The sequence below is a fragment of the Oxyura jamaicensis genome, chromosome 5 (assembly GCF_011077185.1).
Source record: "Oxyura jamaicensis isolate SHBP4307 breed ruddy duck chromosome 5, BPBGC_Ojam_1.0, whole genome shotgun sequence".
In the NCBI taxonomy this organism is placed as follows: Eukaryota; Metazoa; Chordata; class Aves; order Anseriformes; family Anatidae; genus Oxyura; species Oxyura jamaicensis.
The window spans coordinates 24,104,463-24,129,372 of NC_048897.1; the positions used below are offsets into that span (position 1 = coordinate 24,104,463).

A 24,910-nucleotide genomic window follows, 5' to 3' on the forward strand; every position below is an offset into this window, starting at 1 on the left:
CAGCTTCCCACAAATAGTTTTACTCTCTCATTGAACTAAAGATAACATCTTTATTCAAGTCATACAAAAATCAAAAGTGAGTGTAAAGTCAACTACCATGGGTCAGCTGGTGCATTATTACTTCAGTGCATACAAAAGTCTTCACTTTAAGCTGTGAGTAATCCATTACATTATGTCTCTTACACAGTGATCTCAATTAGTGAAGTAGTGAGAAATAAAACCAACCTAATTTCTCCTTAAATAACTTAGGAAAATGGTTTCTCTCCTCTAAATTATGGTAAAACAGGAATTCATTTAAATGACAGATGAACTGTTTTTCAAATTGCATTTTTCCCTTTATGTATTTTCAACAAAACACTTTCCAACAAAGTAAATGACACACAGTATCTTGACGGAAAATGCACAGCTACCAGTAAAAGCTGAGCTCCTGGGATACCAACATCCTGCTACACAGCATACTTTTGGAAGCGATATATTTCAGATATATTTTGAGATTAGTTAATGAACATTCACTGCTATGAAAAAATGAAGTACAAATAATTAACCTACATATCAAGCACATTAAAAAAAAAAGAATCCTGTCTACTTTTTCACCTGTTATTTTAAGCTGTCATCTGTGGTAACATGAGAACAATAGATAACATTAACTGAACATACAGGGTTCAACTGATTGTACTTTTAGTTTATTATTCTGTTCTCCTTTTCCTACTTCATGTATAACGATCCACGCTTTAAAGTAGCTCCCAGCTCAAGGATGCCCAACAAAATGCAAGTGTTCTCAGTTTGACAGCCCTTCTCTCCCTCTCCCCCCAGTATTTTACTTTTTTGAACAGTCTGCCCCTTGTCCCAAATTCATCATGAGTTCTAGAGAGGCAAACATCTTGCGCCACTTGGATGCTACACAACTCTTTCCTTTGCAGACAAAAATAATACCAAAGTGATCCAGTCAAAACACAAGCCAACCTTTGGTGTCACTGTGAATTATGTACTTTGAACTGCAGATGTTTGGAAGCACTTATATTTATACAAATAGATTTTATCCTTTTTCTTCTAAAAAAAATTAGTTAAAGAGAAATAAAGAAGTAAAGGAGTTTCTACATAATAATCACTAGAACAATTTTCCATCAAATTATAATTTTGAATTAAGGCTTTCAAACCTCTGAAAGAAAATACTTTCCTTCAAAGTTCTGGCAAACCATCAGCAAATGTGTTTAAATGATTATTTATACAGTGCCCAGCAGCTTAGAACTACTAGGATTTCAAGAAAGACAAGTGTTTTTGTAGAGCTTAAGCCTCAGAAACATATGCATCTTAAAACAAATTATATTCTATTAGTAAGAGAAACACTTATATGCAAACACCTCTTTTTGCAGTAGTGCAATGGTGTCTTGTCCCATCAGAAGCCAACACAAGAAACGCATTAAAATACAAATGAAACATTTTTGTCTTCTCAAGTCATTATGAGCCAGTTGGAACCTGCAGCATTAAGGCAGATAACATTCTGTATACACGATTTGGTTTCCTCCTACCATTCCTCTCCCTTTCTATTTCTGAACACCTGAAAATGCAGCAAAACAAGCTTTCATTTTCATTTGAACAGTTAAAGGAACTGTAAGTGCACAGACAGACATTCAGAAAATTCAGACAATCAACTGTTTTTACTCTTCATTTTATAATAATCGTAATGTGCAGCTATTCAACAGCACTGGCTAGCCCTATGATACTCCTCCACACAGCTTCATTCTCATTATATTTTTACATTTCCTATTGTTCTTTCAGCAATGACATTTCAAATATCAAGACAAGTTTGATCTACTTCTTGAAGAGCTTAGTGCACTCAGGCTTTCCTAATCAATGATACTCATAATAGTGCTAGATGAAAAAGGAAAACCTGATGCTCTTCAGCTCTCTGTAATTCTCTAGTCATTCAAGCAGGGTTCCTGTGCTGGCTGTGCCACTGAGCTAGCCTGGCTCTGAAGAAGTGGGGTTATGACTGACGCACCACCTACAGGAGGAAACAGCAGTAGAGTTGCTGAAGCCACATAATTCGGTTGCCTTCACAGTTTGCTGTATCCCTCTGCATCAATGCTCCTGATAAGAACTTATTTCATCCCATGCTTGATTCAGTTACCTAAAAATTGGTGCGTGAAACCTTATGTGTGTGAAACCATAGGTTATCGGAAACACCTGCACAAGCCTGGCACACATAAGAAGCTAGGCCTATGGGAGAACCACTGGAGGCCTAAAAGCCAGAACGCTGCCTGAAATCACAGAATCACAGAACTGAAGCAGTTGGACGGGACCTCGAAAGATCATCGGGTCCAACCCCCCTGCCACAGCAGGCTCCTTAGAGCAGATTGCCCAGGTAGAGGTCCAGACGTGCCTGGAATATCTCCAGAGAAGGAGACTCCATAATGTCCCTGGGCAGCCTGTTCCAGTGCTCCATCACCCTCACTGTGAAGAAGTTCTTTCACACATCGGTGCAGAACTTCCTATGCTCTATCTTGCAGCCATTACCCCTTGTCCTGTCCTCACAAACCACTGAAAAAAGGTTGGCCAAATCCCTCTGTCTCCCATACCTCAGGTATTTATACACAACCTGATTGCGTATTAAATAGCCCTACAAGAAAAGGCACAATAATGAGATCTCCTCTCAGTCTTCTTTTCTACAGGCTGAACAGACCCAGGTCTCTCAGCCAGTCTGCATAGGGAAGCTGCTCCAGGCTTCGTATCATCTTTGTGGCCTTCCGCTGGACTCTTTCCAGGAGATCCCTGTCTTTTTTGTACTGGGGAGCCCAGAACTGGACACAGTACTCCAGATGAGGCCTGACCAGGGCAGAGTAGAGGGGGAGGATCACCTCCCTTGACCTGCTGGCCATGCTCCTTTTAATGCATGCCAGGATCCCATTGGCCCTCTTGGCCATGAGGACTCACTGCTGGCTCATGGTCAAATGTCATTACACGTGCATGTTTAGGCAGAACTGAGCCCCTCCATAGCTCCCCATGCAATTCTGAAGTGTTCTGAGGCCAAGCAGGATCATGTTATGTAGTTTGAAGGTCAGGAAGTCTGGCTTCATGAAGAGTTTGGACTGTCTGGCAGCCATGTCAACTAGTGTAAAGCAACTGTGTTATCATAAACAATGGTACTGACTAAACAGAAAGATACACTGATTAGATATGAATAAAATTTGAAAACATGGATGCACAGTCATGTAGGAGTTTATACATTTAACATATATTTAATATTTTTCTTGCTATTTTATCCTTTTTAATTTCCACAGTGGAACATCTGATTAAAAAAACCCAAACACAACCTGATAACGTATTAAATAGTCCTACATGAAGTGTCCCACTGAAGCCAGTCAGAGCAGCTGAATATTAAAATACTGTACTGATCTTCTTTTACTAAAGGTCCTAGCACTTTCCAAGTTACAACAACTCCCATATACTTGTTCAGACACAGTTTTGAAAGACAGTGCTAACCTCTGTGTGATTTGTTAGCACAATGAGCTGTAATGTTATGAAATGGGCCACTGCAGTCACAATACTCAGTAAATGCAGATAATATAATATACTGTTGATTTTCTGTCTTCAGTTACATAGGGAGAAATTCCACAGTAGCCAGCCACCTCTTCGTCACATGGGCTCAAAAAATAACATTATTCTACTACAGATTTGTAGATCTTATACACATTCTTTCTAAAATGGAAATAATAAAAAAAGGAACATGAATTTTGAAAAAACATGAACTTTTTTACTAGCTATTTTATTTTTTTTTGTTCTATTTCTACTGCTTTGTTCTTGAAGAAGAAAACACAAATCATCCCCCTCCAATTTTTCTTTAGTCTCTCCCTCCTTTTAATCCAGCATCTTTCCTCCTTTCTTTTGCCCTGCCGAATGTTCACACACTCGAATTCTCAATTCTCATCTTGGCCTGTGTGAGGTCTATTGCACTGCACTGTCTCATTTTTGTCTACTTTTTGATTATCCAATTCCCATAAATACTCTCATTATTATGCAATTTTTCTCAATAATTCTTCTTGTTTATTTATGAGTGCTTGGAGATGTTCTAACACCTGATGAACATTGACTAATCAGTTTTTCCATCACTTTACAGAAATTGATAAATAGGAGTTGTTTTCTGGGATGAAGAATTAACATAGGAAGTTTAAGAAGCTTAAATCAACCTACAAGATCATGTCAGAACTGGCATTACTACACCTAAATCCTTTGCTTTGCTGACTTGACCAAATGACACTGAGCTATTGCATCCTGTGGCCATGTTTTTTGCCGGCTCCTCAGCATAGCCAGTTCCATTACAACCAGATGGCCCGTGGCCAAGAGACAGCTTGTCAAACATCTGACAGATAGCTGATAACTGCTCTTGTTTAAATCCTTTCCTGCATCCCCATAGTGATAGTACTCAAAAATATACATAGTAGAGTGGAGGCAGGCAGTGTTGACTGATACACCTAAGTTTTGAGCAACGTCAGCTACCAAAGATATATGAAAAGAAATTTTAGAAATGAGTGTTCAGCCTGATCCTCCACCTAGTTCTAAAAATTTGAAATCCAATTCTCAGATATATGCAAAGCACTCAACTGGTGACAGAGGCATGTTTTTTGAAAGTGTAACCTTGTTTAATTGAACATAACCATTATTAGTTGACAAGAAAACAAGATTTGGTAAACAATCTGTCATTCTAATGAGATGGTTTTCAAATAATCTTCAATGGATTTTGTTAAAATCCATATGCAAACAAGACTATTGTCTAAACCCTAAGTTGGCATTTACAGCATAAAAGGACAGGAATACTCCTGGTCCATTTTTAAATATCATCACATTATTTCAGAAAATAGTATCATGGACCACTGCATAGAAGCCACGTTTTTTTAATCTCTTTATTCAGATACTGTAATCATGGGACTGGAGGTTTTCCTCACAGTACACACTATCTGTTTGTCCTGCTAAATACTGTACTCTTAATTGAGCCATCAGTTGCTTAAGTGGCAGTTCTTCAGTTCTTCTGTTGAATGTAGCGTTTCTCCCAAAATTTCTTTTCTGTATAAGAAAAGCTGCTTTAAACTAGAGATTATGACAAACAAAAACAGCTAACTAGGTAGGTGACAGCACAGAACTCTGCAGATATGCCAGGGACAAGAAATAGTTTTTGAATAAATGACCTAAAGTCAAAAGTAGTTACTCTTTTCTCCAAGGAAACAACAAGCTGTTTTAGGAAACCTCAACACTAAAGATCACAAGTACCTGAAAGCAATATTAATATTAGCATTATAACAGTCTGCAAACAGGTGTCAAAATGAAGTAACATTATAAATATTCTTATTTCATTGTGAAATCAGTTTCTCACCAATGCTGAAATCTAGGTAATAGCAAATCTATAAAATTCATATTTCAGACATCTTTTCAAATTTGCTTAACTGCATTGCAAAGTGGAATAAAAATACTCAAAAAAATAAAGAGCTTAACCAGCTCTTCAAAAGCTTAAATTGACTCACATGTCATATGTCTGATACCGAAGACAATGACACCCCACTAAGAAATGCTTAAGAAAGTAAATAAAAGCTCTGCAAAACTAAAACAAAACCACACATTTTTAAGTTTTATATTGCTCACTTTCAATAACACTGAGAAATGTCTGCATGATTTTGGTACATGAATAAGACTCATCAAATATTAAGTAGTGGTGGCATCTAAAAATTTGAACACTGTAACAGAAACTATTTTTAGCTTCACTGAAGTGTTTTGCAGGGATTGATGTCACTCTTTTCAAGAGCATTCTATACCTTGATTATGCAGCTTTGAATTAACAGCCACATAATAGCCTTCAGATAAGTCACAGAAAATCAAGAATGCTTAAACTTAAAATCAGCTGCATTTGACATGTGCAATTACCAACACTACCCTCATCCAACTCAAAGCTTCCTGGCAATTCCATCCCTCATGTGTAAAGGATAAGACACCCTAAGCAGAGAAATTTTAAGAAAAGACACAATGATAGAAGAATGTTATGACAAATCCTGAAAGCAAAGTGATGGAACTGCCTGCCAAAATAAACAAAATGGGTAAACGCATGACTACTGCTGAGAAGTGTCTGGATACCATGGAAGACAACACACATGACATAAAGAGAACATGTAACGAAATGCACAGCTGCTAGCTAGCCCTACAGTAGAAAGTAGGCTGATGATTTTAGTACAAGGGATTAACAAGGATTTTGCTGTTTCTTCTGGGAGGTTTGTACTGGATGCTTTCATTTTCACAGTGAGATTTTCAAGACTAGCTTTGCAGATTCAGTTAAAGTCTTAGTATTTTGATTATGAATGGGACCTCAAACAATGAGACTGAAAAAATCCTTGCAGACTGATAAAGAACACTTTTCTCGAAGTTACAAAAGACGAAGGAAGTAAACTCACTGATAGGTGATGTTCGTGTCTGTCCTGAACACAACGAACAAAGTTTTTTCAGACAAAAAGAGTGAAAGCTATTGTTTCCTAACATCGTTGGGAGCTATTAATACAATTTCTGAGGTATAAGATTACTCTTCATGATTAGAACATGACCTGGAAGAAAATCCTAACTGTTGGTGACAGCTCATCTAATGCAACTTCTGGAAGCTAAGTGGCCATAACCATTCCTCTGATATAGAGCTCTACACCACAGCAAAACTTTATTTACTATACTTAGATTTATATGTTTATAACAGCTAATTCATTAGCTAGAACTAATGTTAAAGCTCTCTCGCAAAAGGCAATATCAGTTTTATGTTATCAACAACACAAAGAAGTATCAATAGTATTCAGAAGCATTACTGCTACTGCATGCTAATGCATTCTACATTATCCTATATCGATACATTATACCAATGTAATATTCTGTATCTAGCAACTTACTGGGAACACATATTCTGTATTTCTGATACCTCCAGAATTGCAAAAAGTTGCTCTGTTTTTATGGTTTAATACTGTTCTTTACCCACAATTACTTTTTTTTTCCCCCCCTTTCTGGTATAGCCAAAATGTTGATACTTTACACAATCTCAGCTTTTGTGAGGGCCTTTAAATAAGCATTTCTACATATTTGAATTGTGTCACTTACAAAAGTATTTTCAACGTAAAAGTAAATGATAAACTGGAATATAACTTTTTTTTTTTTAAAAAAAAAAAAAAAACAACAATTTTGTGTATACCCACTGCATACTCAATAATAAATACACCAAAAAACACTACTGAAAGGAATGGCAATAAAACATTAACATCAGAAAGCATTAACAAGTTCCCTGACAACATTCCCTTAAAATCACAAGCCCTCCACATGCAATGCATGCCCTTCATTTGCAACAGAGGGTAATAGAAGCTAAATTTTTCTTCTCAAGCAATTCAGCGTGAAAAATAATTAACAGTGAATAAACAGAACATCGAGAAGAGGGCAAATCCTAGATACTCACCATCTGAAGCACGAAACAGTAAAGCCATACAACAAACAAATCTAGGCCTACTTGGTACATGAGACATAGATAAGTTAAACACTGCTACTGTGAAATCTTTCTTTCACAAAGAGAACATGAGAATTCATGGATTTTCTTGCCTTTTTTTTTTTCTCTCCTTTTTGGCCAGGACCACTAAACACTGTAGACCAGAATACATAAATTGACTTCAAGTCTAAGGACTTCCAGAAACTGACTAATGGCTTCAGTACAAAAAAAGAGGTCATGATGTACAGATCAAAGGAAAAGGGGAAATTGCAGTTGTGGTATTTTGGTTACCTGCTCATTTAAAAACAAATAAAAATCTAGAAAAATATCAAAATTACAATAACGCTTATGAAGTCTCACATTTCCTTCACAATGTACCATTCTGCTGTAAATAAGTAATGACCGTAGCACTACTACAATCACTCTTCCTTAAATGTTGTTACTGCCAGACATAAATTTCCTTACTCACCATCATTCTTTATAGCTTAACAAACATTCTGAAAAATGAGGATGACTGAGGAGGTTGCTCCAATGCTAGAATATAGGTGATCATTTATTTTTTATCCCAGAGTCTCTAAAATGAAATAAAGTCAACAAAGAGTAGCTCTATTCATTTGCCTTAGCTCCATGTCCCACAAAATTCTCAGTCAACTACTGATGTTATGGTAGTGGTGTGATCAGAAACGTATCCTTGGAAGACATCTTCATTGCCCATTTAAAACCAAACTTTATATTCTTCACGTCAATTTATCTGTGATCTATTATACTAGTTCAGAAACCTGGCTCTCACTGAAGAAACAAAACTGATATATGTCTTGTGGACAGATCCAAAATCTTCATCAGAGAAGTCTGCATACAAAGTAGTTAATAATTTTCAAAGTAAAAAGGCTGAATAAGAGCATATTGGAAAACTTCCTCCAAAAACATTGATACCTTTTACTTCTTTTTAGGCATTTTTTAAAAATCTAATTCCCCTTCTTGAAGTCACCTCTTGCATTTTTATCCTTAATTTTATTTAATAGTCTACCGGAGCATTTATGTAACTAATTTTAAAATTATTTTCTTGAATTAGAAGGATTTGTTTTTATTTTCTATACTTACAAATAATGTACCCTTGAACTTTTGTCTAGAGTTCTCAATGACTCTCAAAGATCTTCACTGAAAAAATATAATTTGCATACTGCTTTGCACTGAGAGTGCAATCTAGAATTTCTCTCACCTGTCTATTTAATATGGTTTGCACCAAGGAGTGCCCTCTCCACAGCACAAACTGGATTCCTTTTTTGATTAAAACAAACTCAAAGATGCACTCCAGGAATGCACCTGGTGCACTCTGAAACAAATGGGTATTTACTTAGTTCACAGATCTAGGCTACAGTCAGTCCAAAGTAAAAACAAAATGAACCAATTCCTCATCCCATCAAAACCAATCCAACTGAACCCATTAACATCTCCGAACACACACACACACACACACACACACACACACACACACAGTCAAGTGTGTTCATGTGGATCTCAGATGCTGGGAACTAATTGTTTCCTACTCCATATCCGTTCTTACTTGTTCCTACTACTTGCTCATAGAAACATAACCAAAAACAAAGTTGCAAGCGTGAGCATTCAGTAAATGGTAAGAGGGTAGCAGCAAGAAGGGAAATGCATAGGTCAGACAGATCATCCTTTCCAGACTCCACATTAAATATAAGTATCAAGCAAAAAATCTCTCCTATCAGAGAGAATTTTTATGCAAACTCATCTGGGTACCTAAAATAACAGGTACTTTTGCAGAAATATTTCTCAGGAATTTGCCTAACAAAACCAGCTTTTCAAACAGAAACACATAGATGGATATTTTTAATTTCTAAGAAAATCAGAGATGTTTTAACAGGTAAGCAAACCAAAAGCAAACTTAACACTCAGCACCTAACTTGAAAATTGAAGGTGTTAAGTCCCATGGAAAACTTCCTTTAAGTACCTCTAAACAGTTCTGGTACTTACAGAATTTATTGCATGCACAATCATTTGGTCTCCTCTTCAGAGGGAATACTGTTTGAATTCTGCTTGAATCACATTGAAAATTTCATCTGTGGGTTGTTGCTATTGAAACAGGCGATCAATAAGCATACAAAACATTCTTCTGCTCTTTCATCCCAGAGTTTTGACATTAAATATTTAAATTAATTCTAGAAATTGGCTTGGAAGTCTAAGCTGTGTGAACCTAGAGCTTAGCACTGTGATAGAAGTGTCAAACAGCAATTAATCAAACAAGACTGCATGCAAATTTACTGTCATTTTCAAAGCGGTGAGGAGTTTCTAGGTACTGAAGAGAAGATGAATGTTCTACTGGAAATTCATTAAAGTTTACAATTGGAGACACAAGACTTGATCATGCGCTCAAATACCATGCAGACATGTATTTTGTGAATTCTGCACAACACACTGTTTGCAGAGGAACAACAGGTGATTTAACAATGCAAACAATCATGTGTCTCAGGGCATCATTCAGCCAAAACCTTATGGCAGTAAAAAGAGGAAATGTAGTAGCAATTAAAAATTTGCTTCACAAGTTCAAAAAGACAAACTGTAAACCCTCTCTTCAAGGAAACACTACATTAACATTTACATATTTACTCATACTTAGAATTCACAAACTAAATACAAAAGTTAGGTATAAGAGCTCCTTAGAGTAATTTCCTCCAGATCCTCCACCCTCTCCCACTAATGACTTACCATATGACCTGCACTTCCAGCTGTGAGCATCATTAACTCAGAAACTACACCACCTCATGCAACCAAAGCTTTGCTGAAGTCAAACTAAGGAATATGCTGGAAGACACTTTTACTAATGAAATGCTGGCTCCAATGAAGTCAAAGGGAGTTTCATTCACTACTAACACCTGACTTTGAAGAAATCGCAATCTCTGCTACATCAGAAGACCAACAAACACCACACACGCAGATGTTTCCAAATATTCTCTGTCTAATCTCCTACCATTCTCCCCGAACATCTCCCCTCTCATCAGCTTTCTTATTGCTTTGAGAACTGTGTGTTATATACAAGGATGAAACAACATAACAGAAAACCATGATGGAAATTTAAATAGGCATTATTCTTTTGGGGAACATTCTACGCAAAACAGAATTCCCAATGCAAGACTTCAAGAGGATTTTGTTTGGCCAGTTTCCTCTCTATGGGGCTTTCGTGGACTGGAATTCTTACTTCAGAAGAATACTTCATACATCTTCTGAATGTAGCCAAATATTTAACTGAGAGTTCCCCTGGAAAATACTCATGCTCCAGGTAGCACAAATGTATCTGAAGTAGAGAAACAGTGCATACCTAATTGTCTGAGAAAGTAACTACTATCATTTTACCAGCTTGGTTTATTTTTAGAACACTAAAGCTGCTAGGTAGGGAAGAATCTGCCCTTTTGTAAGACACAAAAGACTCTTGATATTCTTCAGTATAATTCCCAAGTTTTACATGATACTTCAGTGCTCCATGCCTCCCAGCTATAGAGGTCATTGGCTCCTTTCAAACATTGTAAACTCTGTAGCCAATGAAACTTAGAATATTCTAAGAAGCAGCAAAGGAAATCATGGATTTGACCATTTCAGTGTAAATGGACTTCCCGAAACATGGATCTAGTTAAACTTTGAAAGGATTATCTTTATTTAGGTACACCTAAATCTATTTATTTAGGTACAAAATCTATTTATTTATGTACACCTAAATAAATGCACTCTAAGGTACTGTTCCAATGCAACACAACCAAATGGAAGATTAATAATACTAATCACAACAATTACTCATGTAATTTGGCTTTTTATGATCTTCTTTTCAAGAATCCCTCTTATTTAGCCTTACCTCCAAAGAAGAAAACTCTGTTGAGGTTCACTGATGTGAATATCAATAAATTGTTAATCATTTCCTCAATTCCTGTTACTTTTCTTCCCCCTCTCCTCCTGCTGTCATAGCGCAACTTTTAATGTTGAATATCAAGTTACATATATTTTTTTAAATCTATTCCATGATTTATTCTATATCCCTATTGCTTTCTCTCATGATGCAGACTAAAATTACACACCAAAAGGGGCACCTTGCAGACAGCTCACCTGACCTCTCTCTGTTTAACCATCCTGCTGGCAATTAATTTCCCCTCTCCCACTCAGTCACCTGCTACCTCTCATTGCAAATGAAAAGCTCTGCAAATGAGGGCAACAGACACTTGCTGTAGCCTGCCCACAGCACATCAGCCATAAGTGTGAACCAGGATAATGGTCCTTGGATCCTCAAATTACACTAAAAGGCCCCTTTACCTTCACTTTCCTCCCGAAATTAGCCCGTGACCAAAAATCATCTCTACCCTACAGCAGATGCCTGGTACACAAACAAATGTGAATACAGCATTCTACCTTTTCTTTTCTTGTGTTTTCCAAATACGCAGGCAAAAGGGGAAAAGTACTAGGGGAAGCGTCAAAGGATACCAAAACAGAACATAAAACTGAACTGCTAATTCAAAATACTAAAAATAATATCCCAAACTGTGGTTTGGGTTGCAAAGGAATTATTTCTGTAGTAAGATAAGAGTCATGCAGCATTGTAACACCTAGGGATTCCCCGATTAAGGGTCCAAGATACGTAAGTCATTTTTTTATTCAGGTATGATTCTGTTGTTTTTGTTGTGTTTTATTCACGTATGTTTCTGTTGTTACTTGCGTTAATTACCTCAATATGACCTGTTTGCTCGTGTGTGCTGAGAATGCCTTAATGCTCTGTGAATCGCAGATAACAGAGTTGTACACCTTATTTTGTACAGAAGGGAAATTGTTTGAGCAGAACATTACAAAAAAGTTAGCAAAAAAATGGCTTGTAACTACAGACATTTATCAGTTATTAGTCATAAGTCGAAACTGATAATGATGGGCAGTCAAGCATAGTGCTTCTCATCTTTGTTTTCAATGACGAAAAACTCCTGCTCATTGCCAAACAGTGCCTCAACATGGAGAAAGGTACTTAAACTTGCTTCAGATGAGCAACTGGGTGCATGCCAATTTTTTACATGAACAGTCATAAGCATGTTCCTGCACAGCAGGATGTGATCAAACTATTCAAAGCTGTAAAACCAGGTCTGCTTGCCAGTTACGTTACTGCTGCAAGATCAGGGTATTACAGATGATATTTTGCCAGCCATGAAACCTTGGTAGAGTTTTGTTTGTTTGTTTTCGTTAAACTGAAAACTCTATACCTTTAATATTTAAAACTCTGTATAGAACTGACTTTGCAATTAAAAATTACCTACAGAAAGAAAATTAGGACTGAAAATACAACACACACGCAATCCCCTGAACTATAAGCCATCTCATCTCTTATTTAGCTTCTTTAAAATCACTTCCTTCAATCACTTCCTTCAATTTAAAGGTCCCCTTTCTTCTCTAAACTGTAAGAAAAGTAATTGTAATGACTCACTCAAGTCCCCAGCTCCAGCTGCAAGCCTTGTAATCATATTAACATGCCTGTCCATAAGGTGTGATATGGTTAGTAAGTGGTTGCTAGTGTGAGATATTGCACTGTATTGCCTCCTGCTGGAAACCACTTTCCTTAAAGTATTTTATAAAGATCACACAATGTGACTATGGCCATATATAAGCTTTACTAAATGTCTATCACTAATCAGATTACTCAAGCAAGAAAGACTTTTGAAGAAAGGCAGAACTGTAGTACAACCAACTGGACAGGTGAGTTTTTCCCTTGAATGGCTTTAAACAAATCCAAACAATAAGGACAAGAAACTTATGTTTTATTTCTCATGATAGTCAGCATCTTTCTCCGTTTTCTTTTCAGAGAACCAGTCATAAAACAGACACAAACTTCCCAGTACAACACAGTACCTCTTCACTAACAAACATATCTTAGCAAATACAACCAAACAGTTGAGTGTTTTTTTAAGGGGGTAGGTACAGGAGAAGATGGATGTCAATGTTTAGCCACGCTTTAGTTGTTTGTTTTTTATTCACTTGAAAATACATACTAAAAGTAGTATCAAATATTTGAGTTTATACCATTTTATTTGTTTTCACACACACAAAAAGTAGTTTGCATATTTGCTCAGCAATCTAGTGAATGATCTAAGATTACATACACATGTGCAGCTCAATACAGTGATAGCAGTGCCTCTATCTGCTTCCTAATAAGAAGCAACATTCACATCTGAAGTCTCAAAGAAGATGCACAGTTGCTGGGGTTTTAAGGCTCAGAAAGTGTTTTCATACACTCTCTATGGCATGAATAGTGCTTTTTATTTTTTTGAAGAATAAAAAGTATATATTCAAGTGAAATTCAAACAAGAACTAGCTAACCATTGTATGCATGCAATGGCAGTTCAGTAAAATACAGCTTCATAGTATTACTACCAGAAAAGACATTGCAAAACTACCAGTTTTTGCAAACCTACCAAAATATGAGTTGAAAGCAGCCTATATTTATTTGGTCATAAGAAATGCAGTTTATAGAATGCCCATTCTCTAGCAATGTAACATGTTCCTTACTTGAAAACAAAGCAACGTGTTTGAGTTGGATAGCTTTTCTGTTATTCTTTCTTACTGAGAAAAATCAGAAATCCTACAAGTAAAACTCCAACAGCTAGATGTTATTTATATTCACGGTGTTTAATTGTCAACTGCCAGTCTACTGTGAAAAAAAAAAAAACTGTTAAGAAGGATAATAGATCCAGTTTCATTAAACTTCTTTCCCAGCACTTATTATCAGGTTGGCATTCCTCTCTCACATGGAACTGGTTATGGTGATCACTCAAAAGACATTGTTGTCTCCAGCACTGCACAACAGTAATCAGGAACAGCACAACACAGTCTTAATACATGTCATGAAGTATTTAGCTTCTTCCATTGCCAACTGACCTGAATTTTAGAAGTGCTTTCTTCCAGAAGGTAGGCACAGCGTGCTAATGGCTTACTCTATTTCTACTTTGCCTCAGTCTGTTCTCATCAGTCCCCCCTGCACACCCCCCCCCCCTATTTGAAAGAAAAAGATTTTAACTTGCAGATGTTATGAATGCCTGAGGTGACCTCAGATCTAACTTCTAATAATTTGCATTTGTTATGCTAAGCATATACATCCCCTGAATTATATCTAGTCCCTTTGTGGTCTAATGTAGGAATCCCTCTTCTATTGTTCTTGCTGTTAGCACTGTAATAACTACTGCTATTGCAATGTTAACAAAAGACTACTAATAATTCAAGTACGGTACGAATTCCCAAGGAATCATCAAGTAAGAAACACAGGTTGATATGGTAGCTTCAATTCCAAGGACCTATTTTCCAGATTCAATAGTTACAGCCATAAAAGGATCGCTGATGTGGAAACACAACACATGAGCAACAGACTTTTATTAATATTAATTAGAAAAATAATATAAATTGCCATAAATAATAAATGACAGTAGTACAGCTGAGTATCAAATACTTAAATTTGAGTTGGGGGAGTCGTATTATTTCATTCATTTATTTTTTCAGCTGCACTACCTATTTAACATTACCTGTGCTTTTCACTGTTAGACCTAAAGACGGCTTTGCTAGCTGTGCTACTTGACTCACCATTTTACAAAATAATTATCTTTAATAATTTCCAAGCTGATTACTTGGAAAAAAAGACTCCTATAAACACCTGTGGATTGAACAGGCAGCATAAAAATCAACTCAATTAAAATGTATATTATAACGCCATACAAGGACATTCTTCTGACATCCTTCATGAAATATTTATGGTCCAAGTATGCCTGAAAGTCCACTTCAACAAAGAAGTAAAACCTGACAGAACAAAAAAAAACTATCAGAAGATCCTTCTCTTTTGCTGAAAGCTTTTCTCTAATGAGCTACCCACTTTTCAAATGCCCTGTGCATAGAAGAAATCCAATCATAATTAAAAAACAAAGAGCAAAAACTTTTGGCAGGATGGTTGGATGTGCCCCAGTAGCTATGCTGCTCATCATTACTATAAAAGCAAAAGAAAGCACAGTGAAAAAGTAGAGTTCCAACATTAACATCCTTTGCAGTGCATATTGGATATAGACACAAAATATTTTAAACACCAAGCAGATGAGGCTTTTGAGGTTACAGTAGGATAGAATGCAAAAACAATGATGACTGATAAAACAAAACAAAACAAAACAAACAAACAAACAAACAAACAAACAAAAAAACGTGAAAATTACAGGGTGCGTAGAAGGGAATCTTTTACCAGAAGACTTCACAAATTAAATTCAATCAACACTATCAGTACCAGTCAAGACCACAAGCCTGATCTTAAATATAATAAAAATTATTTAGATGTAGGCCAACTTAGGTTACTCATGTTCAGTGAATATCTAAATTTTCAACACTGAAATAAGAACAAGTTTTTTTTTTTGTTTTTTTTTTTTTGGCTAGGATAGATGCATAAGGACTTCCATCCAGTCTAAAATACTGTGTTTTCCCAGGAGGTATAACCTTCTACTTAGTCTGCTTCTCCCTACAGACTATTCCTATTGAGGTAAATATAGTTTAAAAATCCAGGAAAGAAAAAACCTGCCATAACAACTCTCCCATGAGACAGGAAAAACAAGGAGACTCCAAGATGCAGAGAATGAAGACAATATTTTTCTGTGGAAGTAGGAAAGTGCAGGGAATGGCTGATCTGAGCAGAAAAAGGACATCATATTCTCTTAAGATACGTAGCAGAAGTGTATGGAGATGTGATGGAGAGTCACAGACCACATGCTGATTTTCAGCTTCTGAATGTAAAGAAACAAAGGGAGGAATTGCTTGCTTTGTTATGTGTGGCATCTTATCTTCCTTTAAGGTATATTTCTGCCACTTATAACCCTTTACAAATCCGTGAGTCCCAGTCACCCAGTGCTTTATACCACTACAGCATACTGCAAAACAAAGCCCCTAATAGCTTTATTGATTGGACAATAATATTGAAAACTTTATTTTTTTTAAGGGTCAGCTAGTGATCAGGTGCAAACAATACATAACCCTTCCTCTGAAATGGATTGACATCATTTCAATGGGCACTACTACCTTGAAGAAACAGTTGCTCGTTAATCATCCATTTACCGCAAGGGCAGGTTTTGAGATTTTCAGCGAAGGGAAGTTAGCAATAATTTTATTCCCCAAACTTAAAAAAAAAAAAAAAAAGAAAGAAGGAAATTTGGTATTGAGTGTTTACACACTTGTAGAGACTTACTTGAGACAAAGCAGCATCCCGTTGTTCTATTACTGCAGTCATTTCCTCAGCAATTATTTTCTTTTTACGTTCTTTGGTCCTGTGTATTCGATTCAGAATTATAGCTCCGTTCTTCAGTATATCTATCCCTGTGTCTGCATTGTTTATTCTGTTCAGTAATTCCTGTAATGTCTACCAACAGCATTATATGTTAGTCAGACATGAAGTTTTAATATATTTTATTTAATATAGGGTTTTAATTAATAGGCACATGTGAATTGTAAATTGACTGAGTGAAGTTATTGAATTTTCATATTGCAGCAAAGATGTACATTATTAGTGTGTCAATTCTTCTTTTTCCCACATCTTAGTTCTTGAAACCCACTCAATTGAACTTAAGCCTCTAAGATATAAGACTGACATCAAGAAATCTCCTCAGAGAATGGCTTACCATGTCATTTTCTTCAGGGTTAATATTTTCTAGCCTAGAAAAAAGGGACACAGAAAGCCTGATCAGTAGCATTTCCTTAGTGCAGCAAAATGAGTTCGCTTTTTAAATCTTTAGAACCTCAAGTAATTTCATTCTACTAGTCTTTAGAGTCAACCATGACACTGAACATATTAAAGTGCCACCTGCTCGACTCCATCTTTCAATAATGCTCCATATCTTCAGCACTGACTTCAGACTGTTAAGTTATTAATGTTTACTGCTATATATGACTACAAGGATCAATTGTTCATATGTGCTTAGATGAAGAAAGTTCCCCAGTGATAGAAATGACTGATGCTCTTATTTTATTTATTTCTGGACTTACAACTTTTACCTGATGTCGTATTTTTGTTGTTTTTACTGCACCCCAAATGAAATGGGACAGGACTTTTGCAAAGATTGTGTTTTTTTCATTTTTAAGTAATTCTTTTTCCACCTCTCTCTTCCAAATGGAGAAAAAAAAAACTTGTTGAAATTTCCTTAAAAACGTTTTGTTTTTACATCTTGCATAAAATAGTAAGTTAAGCCAATTCTCTGCAAGACCCTTATTTAAGTACAGAACAACCCACTTCTGCGCATTCTCCCCTTTTTATTTAACATAACATATATTGACCTGTCAAATATAAAGATGATACAAGGAATTTAGTTATACAAATGTGAACACTGACTGTGCAAAAGCAGTGAGTGAAAGCACAATGACCTAATAAATGAGATGCTATGCATTTTACTTTACTTAAGCTTAGTTATATGCACAGCACATAATTTACAACATTTATGTGTATTTTATAATGGATGAGACCTCATTTCTAGAAAAACAAGTACATTACAATTACATTACCACTCCATTGCTACTTACTTAATGGTGACTTTTATTAAAAATAGGTTTGTTACTAGTGTTCATTATTTAAAAAGACAGATATGAGCCACTAAACATCTGCTAAACAGCAACGCACACTTCTTCAGTAGTTCTGTGACAGGTGCTGCTATAAGGCCAAGATTTTAGCTAGCAAACATCACAGAGCACTCAACAGCACACCATCACCTTTTATCTTAAAGCATTAGTTTTACTAGATAACAGTAAACAAAGTAAATCGACCATACAGAAATTAATTCTTTATATCAAAAAGAAACAATTCAGAATGTACTACTGTTGTACAATAGCTGGTATATTATAAGGAGTTTACAAACAATTACTCCAACACATACAGTCAGCAACTGAACAAAACAAACAAAAACCGACAAAAAGCAAACTTTGCAGCATTACAGTTGTATTTGTAAAGTAATGTAAAGCATAAAATAACAACGATGTAAGTTGTTATTTTTAGATGTAAGTCTAAATCCTCAGAACTGGCTCCTTGGGTTGGCTCCTTGTAGAGTTCCTACTTTAGGTTTTTACATTGCTCCAAGTTCCACTTCATGAGGGACTTAAAAATGGATCTTCAGCTAGTTTGTATTCACAATGAAAGGAACAGTGTTTGCCAAAGTAAATTGGCAGGACTGATCTGGCATCTCCAGAGGACTTCTACCCTGCTAAAAGTATGGGTCAACAAATCACCCAGCCGACCATCAGGCTGGGTAAGCAGGACACCTTGAACAGGAAATGGGGGTGGGAAAAAGAACATGAACTTCTACCGTAAGTGTAGCTTTTCAGCATACTGCTGTCACAAGGGATCTGTCCTCCTAAGGTGACAGTATTTTTTAAAAAGTAGCAACCCAAGCTGAGTATTTGCCTTGGTGCCTCTCATGATTTGCCCTTAGGTCTCTCACAACTTTAAACAGCAGTAACCAAGGATTCCTTCCCCCCCATTTCTGCACACATTACACTAACATATCCCCTAGAGCTAACAAAACAGAAAGAATTTCAGTTGCTACAGTTAAATAATGACAATAGAATTGCTCTAGCAGCTAATTTAAAGAAAGCATTAAAGCGTTTGAGAAAGGTTGGCAGTCTGTTCAGTATTGCCCTCTTGTAGAAATCTCTCATTGGAACAAGTCCAAAGCAGATGGAGGGAGTGACTTGTGATCTAAAACTCGATGCTTGTGGCACAAGTAGACTACAAACTTTGCAAAAAAATACTCTATGTGCTCCACCTCTACGACAGAAAGTTTGACATTTTGAACAACCAGCATCAGGAAGAAGGGTGGTAGCTGGAAAAGATCCAAGATTCTAGAAGAAATCCCAAAATTAAACAAAATAAACCAAGTCCCTCATGGCTCATCCCATCATCACTGCTCCTTCCAAAGGATTAGTGGAGAGTCAAGGTGAACTTGCTCCCTCCAATTTCTATTCAGCCACAGTATTAAACTATTTAGAATAAGGAAGCTAAGAAAAGTAATTTCCTTGTGGGGTTGGCTCTGATTCTGAGAAGGCAGTGTGTAAAAATGAGGCTTAGTTAAGATAAATAGTGAGATAACCTTTACTGATAAATTAGGGCTGAGATTTCGGAATCACTCTACTCTTGTGAATACTGCAGAGGGCAGCTGAGCCCTAAGCACCTCAATTTGATTCTTAGAACAATCTTGGCTTGCTCCTCTCATTGCAACATGCCAGACATCCATGTAGGAGTAGAAAAGTATGTCTTGTCACCTCAAGTGAAGTGTTACCACAGTTAGTAAAGATGCTTAATGTTCTGAAAAGCCTGAGTGCTGGGGCTAGGCCAGTGGTCCAGCAGGAATCTTGGCTCCACTCAGCAATTTCCTGCTTGCAAGGTGTACAGCTGCATTAATTAGCATCGTCTAAGCTTAGCACATGTAAACCAGAAGAAAAGCAGCTGAGCTTGGTGGAGGCAATCCTGTCTTCTTGATTCTGTAATCCCCAAAGATTTCAAAAATAACAAAGAACTTTATTCAAAGAAAAAGGATGCAAAACCCCCAAACCAGTAATCACAACAAGTAATGTTTCCGTGTATTATAGCAACACTCTTTTTGGAAGAAAAACAGTGTTACCAAGAAGGTGCTGTCACAGAGATGACCGATATGGAAGAAGGAGGAGATATGGTCAGCTTGACAGTGGTCAGGTTGTGGAAATGGCTGCAGCCACCATGGACTGAAGTAGTACTGAGTAAATTAGTGGAACAGAGCAAGACAACTTTAAGTATCTTATCCTGTCTGGTACGGTTTAAGACATTCCTATCAAATCAGTTTCGCTTAATCAGTAGCAAGGTCAGAAAAGAGGCAAATATTAAGACAGCTGATGCAGGGAACATGACTTCTATTGGACATAAAGAATGACTTTCTATCCCCTTCAGGTAATTACATATTAAGCAATTAATGCCCAATAGTTCGTTACCATTAAGTGCTTGCAGCACAGATAATTAACATATTTTAATCTGGGAACAAATACAGCACTTGGGATCTCTGCCTTTGTGGCTTCTGTCAATTAAGATTTTTCTTCTCTATCACTCTGATGTCCAACACTAAAAGCTACTAATAAAAATAAAAGCATGTAACATTTTTCAGCAACATCTTTGTGCCCTAAGGGATTCAGAAGCCTATTCGGGATCTCCCTAAGGAATTTGGTTATTTTCAGGATGTTCTCAGTGACAGGTCACAAGGTACCCAGGATGTGAAAGACTTGGGTTATGGCTGTTCCCAGTGAGTTGCTTGTGCCACAGTCAGTCTCAAGAAGGCAGAATGGGAGATCCTGCAAAATACTGACACTCTAGTTCTATCATATGCAAGCAACTTGGTAAGCACAATTCTGAACTAGATTGTTTTTGTCCCTATTTTCTTGCCTCCATCAATCCTCCTGTCTTGTTTGCCCTTCTCTCTTATATTTCTTTTGCTTTCACATTTTCAACTAGCTGAAAAACACAATTAAAATAATAGCAATCTTATTGGATTCATAGAAGAAATGACAAAGGACTGAAGTGGAAGTAAAAGATGAGTTACAAAGGCCATAAAAAAGAAATAATAATAAATAAAATAAAGACAAGGAAGCTGAGGAGTAAAAGCAGCTGAGCAACAGAGGAAAGACAAGATATGAGTATAATGCAAAAAAGGAGAGTGAAAATTTGAAATGGAGAAGTATCAAAACAGATTCCACAGTGGAAGCAGAAAAAAGGCAAGAAAGCATGCAATTTAAAGGATTAGACGTCAGTAACAATTTCTGAAGGCCTGATTCCCCTCCACCTTGACCTCTAACCCGCAATTTTAAGGCTGTAGGCCATTTTAGCCTACACAGAATATAAAGAGAGCAAGAATTGTTGTGGTGGAAAAATTTTAGGGAACAGACAAATATTCAAAGGGGTACATGTGGATAAGTTCAGGTACATTAAGGTCCATGAACTTATTCATATATTCCATGAGAAGCAGTACTAACTTGTTTGTAGCTACTCATTTTCCTATTTATTTTTTTTTAATTTCACTTGACAGAAAAATAAGGGAAATTTCTCAGCCACTCTAGACTGTGGGGGGTATTGGATGGTAGCCAAGATGATCACAATTTGGATGGAGAAGAATTACACAGAAAAGCAAACTATAGCTTCAAAGCTATGTATATCCCAAAGAGAGAAAAGAAAGGGTTCTTGATCTTCTTCTGACTTGCGCATTTTCTTTAACAAGACATTGCCTATTTCTGTTGGGTTAACATGGTATTACGTTAATTTCTAGAAAGTATTAGTTATACCTTTCTTCCCTTAAAAACTGCTGTTACACTAAAGATATGGAGGAAAACATATTTTTACTACTTCACCCACATAATTAGTAGAAATTTTGCTGAAAGAAACGTCTACTGGGCTTAAAGGCTTGATTGATTTCCTATACATTGCAACTTCTGACTGACATTTTGGTACTCCATGTCAAAAGATCCCTGTAAAATGTCACATTCCTCTTATTTATCTCTGAATAAATCAATACCAAAGCTTTTGATTATATTTTTAATTTTTGTAATCAAAATTGTTCACCTTGCACTCAGTCTCCAGTGAAAAATATGGTCTCAAAAGATGGCTAAAAAATTAAGCAGTAGCACAGTAAGACTAGCACTAGCCTGGCATTTCATCATAGACAAGTTTGTACTAAGATTTTCAACATAACCTCTGTCAAGCAGTTTATGACCATTGCAGACTAATACAACAATCTTTTTGCACAGGGCAGTAAATGCAAACTTACTCTTTCAGAGATTCTTCTAACCGCTGGACTCGTAAAAATGCTTCATCTCTCTCTTCATTGGCTAATCTAAGCCTTGCCATGATGGCCTCGTCACGTTCTCGTTGAGCAGAATAAACTTCTTCCACAAGAGCTGCAAAAGTAACCAGTGTGTTTAACAAACAAGCTTGACAGGGAAAGACACTATTATGCACACTTACATGGGCCTTTGCCAGCATCTCCTAAAATCAACATTTTCTCACTGACCTCAGATTACTCTGCATAAGGTCTATATTACTCTTCAGACACAACACTAAATAGCTATAGACTGCTAAAATGAATAAAGAATAAAATAAAGCTATGGGTTTTCAGATTGACCTCTTAATAATCAAACAGGGTAAGGAAGTGATTTGCTTTGCTTCATGGAATACTTGCTTCATAGAAAAATACATTTTAAATATCCGAATCGTAAGAGACACTAGTACGTTTCTTCTCCTACATGACATAGAGTTAAGAGTAATGACCCATTGAAAATACTTCTGTCATCTCACAGCTTCCTATCAGGGTGGCACATTGATAAAAATACTAAAAATTTTAATATTTTCACAGTATTTTTATCTCTGGTATCACAAAAATGGCACAGCTGGCATGTCTCCTTCCCTGCCAAGCCTTTGCTTTATTGTGTAATATACTGTTATATTATCTGTTACGGCATACATGGACCTTGGAGCATTAGGTGCCAATAAACTAAGATTTACTGTCTATCCTTGGGAGCAAACTAACACCTTCAAATCATTCCTCATCCCAAGCTTATGCTTTCTTCCTGCCTCTCCCCTGTCAATATGTCTAACACCATTTCTGGCACACTGCCAGAATTCTTACCTCGACCCTGCCTTCACTAAAATCTTTATTCATACTTTCATCATTTCCCTCTGCAATACTGCAAATCTCCTCACAGTCATCATAAAACCCTGCAGTCTGTATGTCTAGGGACTTTCAGGATGCCATAGAAAGGCTGCTGTCACTTCAAGACAGAGGACTATATCCTCACTGATTGTCATGGGCACTTCCAACAAAATAAACTATGAGAAAGGTCTGTAGGTCACAAAATTCTCAATGCACATCTTCCAGTACGTCAAGCTGGTGTTCAGTCACAGTCTCCTAACACCATACTACACTCTTTCAAATTTTGGCAATTTTTACTCCCCTTCTCAAGTCTCTTCTGTGTCAAGCCACTGCTGCTGGACCTCCTTACTCCTTTAAGAACTCTTTGCTCCTCACTGAACCACTGCTAATGTCATAGAGATCTCAAAGAAAAGTTTCTTCTTCATGTCAGCCTAGAGCTTTTATCCCCTCCATTCTTACCTCAACTGACATCAATTTTGTTGCCATTATAGGTTAGTTTCTTCTACTGTTACTACACATTTCTACATTATTGTATAAAAACTTCACGTCATATAATATAAAACACTTCCTATTTCTTCACAAAATGGAACAGCAGATGTAGCAGCTGTAACATTGGCACAGCTTTACCAGATACACTTTATCTGTACCAAGGGAAAAATAACAACAACCAACAAACAACTGAAATACAAGAAGCTCAGATAACCAGGGAAGTAAGACAGGTGAGAAGATAATCAGAAAAAGAATGTGGAAAGATGAATGAGGAAGATGCTCAAGGTAGGAAAGCAATCCTCTCGTCCTGACTAGGGAGAAGTGTTAGTGAGGGGTAAAGAAATGTTTTTTGAAGCTCTAGCAAAAGAACAAAACATTGCACAATAACAGTAGATGGGACAAAAGAATATAAAGAAAGGCTAGATGTTACTTCTGGGGGTCACTTGACTCACAAAAATCTGCAGAGGAGCTGCAAACCTAGTGATGAGGCCAGAGGTTTAACCTACGCACAGCTTCGTAGTCAGGAATAAGTACACAGAACTTGCAGAAGAGGAGTCCAATGTCTGGAAAGGTAGGTGACTTGGCAAGAGCAAACTGTATGGGCAACGCATTTCAGCTCATCAGACTTCCACTCAGGCTGCTGAGGTCTGCGATGGCAGAGAAACTTGTACCTCTGCACTGAGTGCCTGCGTAAACTACACTGCAACCACTAGGTCCCAGCTGGATCTGGAATACACAAGCAGTTTTTTTATGTGTGGTAATTATTACCTATCTGTACTTTACAGTACTCTTTTACTATATTTTTTTTCCAGTGAATTATGTCAGTTTATCTAGTATGATGCCAGAGACGCTGCACAGAGAATCCCTTCCATAAAGCTGCAAGTGAAAACATTATAACATTTTCATCATGAAAACAATTGCTGCAATGAGTAGAAAGCTGTCTAAAATATCTGTAGTTTTGGTACTTATTACTGTTCTGGAGTTAATTAATTTCCAGATTAATTAACTTCTATCTGGTCTCTTTAAGTGTATTCCATCAGCCAGATCTTATTTCTTCCCCTTCTCAGCATGGAAAATTGCCATTTGCTGAATGTTAAAATGGAGCTCGAGCATGCGAGTACACTCAGAATGACAGTGTTATGGTTTATCTAATTCCCTCTCTGAAGAGTAATAACCAGTGGCAATAATGACTACATAGGCTTTTTAAAAAAATAAATTA

General features: G+C 36.7%; 1 protein-coding gene across 13 annotated transcripts in view; it reads right to left on the reverse strand.

Annotated features, from left to right (window-relative positions):
- MIPOL1 (mirror-image polydactyly 1) overlaps window positions 1-24,910 on the reverse strand; it is a 190,167-nt gene that overhangs the window by 105,820 nt on the left and 59,437 nt on the right. For all 13 annotated transcript variants that reach the window (XR_004751180.1, XM_035326968.1, XM_035326966.1 and 10 more), the window contains 3 exons: window positions 22,321-22,450; window positions 17,173-17,206; window positions 16,743-16,913 (listed from right to left, as the gene is read on the reverse strand). Coding sequence is in view for 12 of the 13 variants with exons in the window: in XM_035326968.1 (XP_035182859.1) it covers window positions 16,743-16,913; window positions 17,173-17,206; window positions 22,321-22,450 (335 nt within the window). In the remaining variant the exon portion in view is untranslated. The remainder of the gene's footprint in view (window positions 1-16,742; window positions 16,914-17,172; window positions 17,207-22,320; window positions 22,451-24,910) is intronic.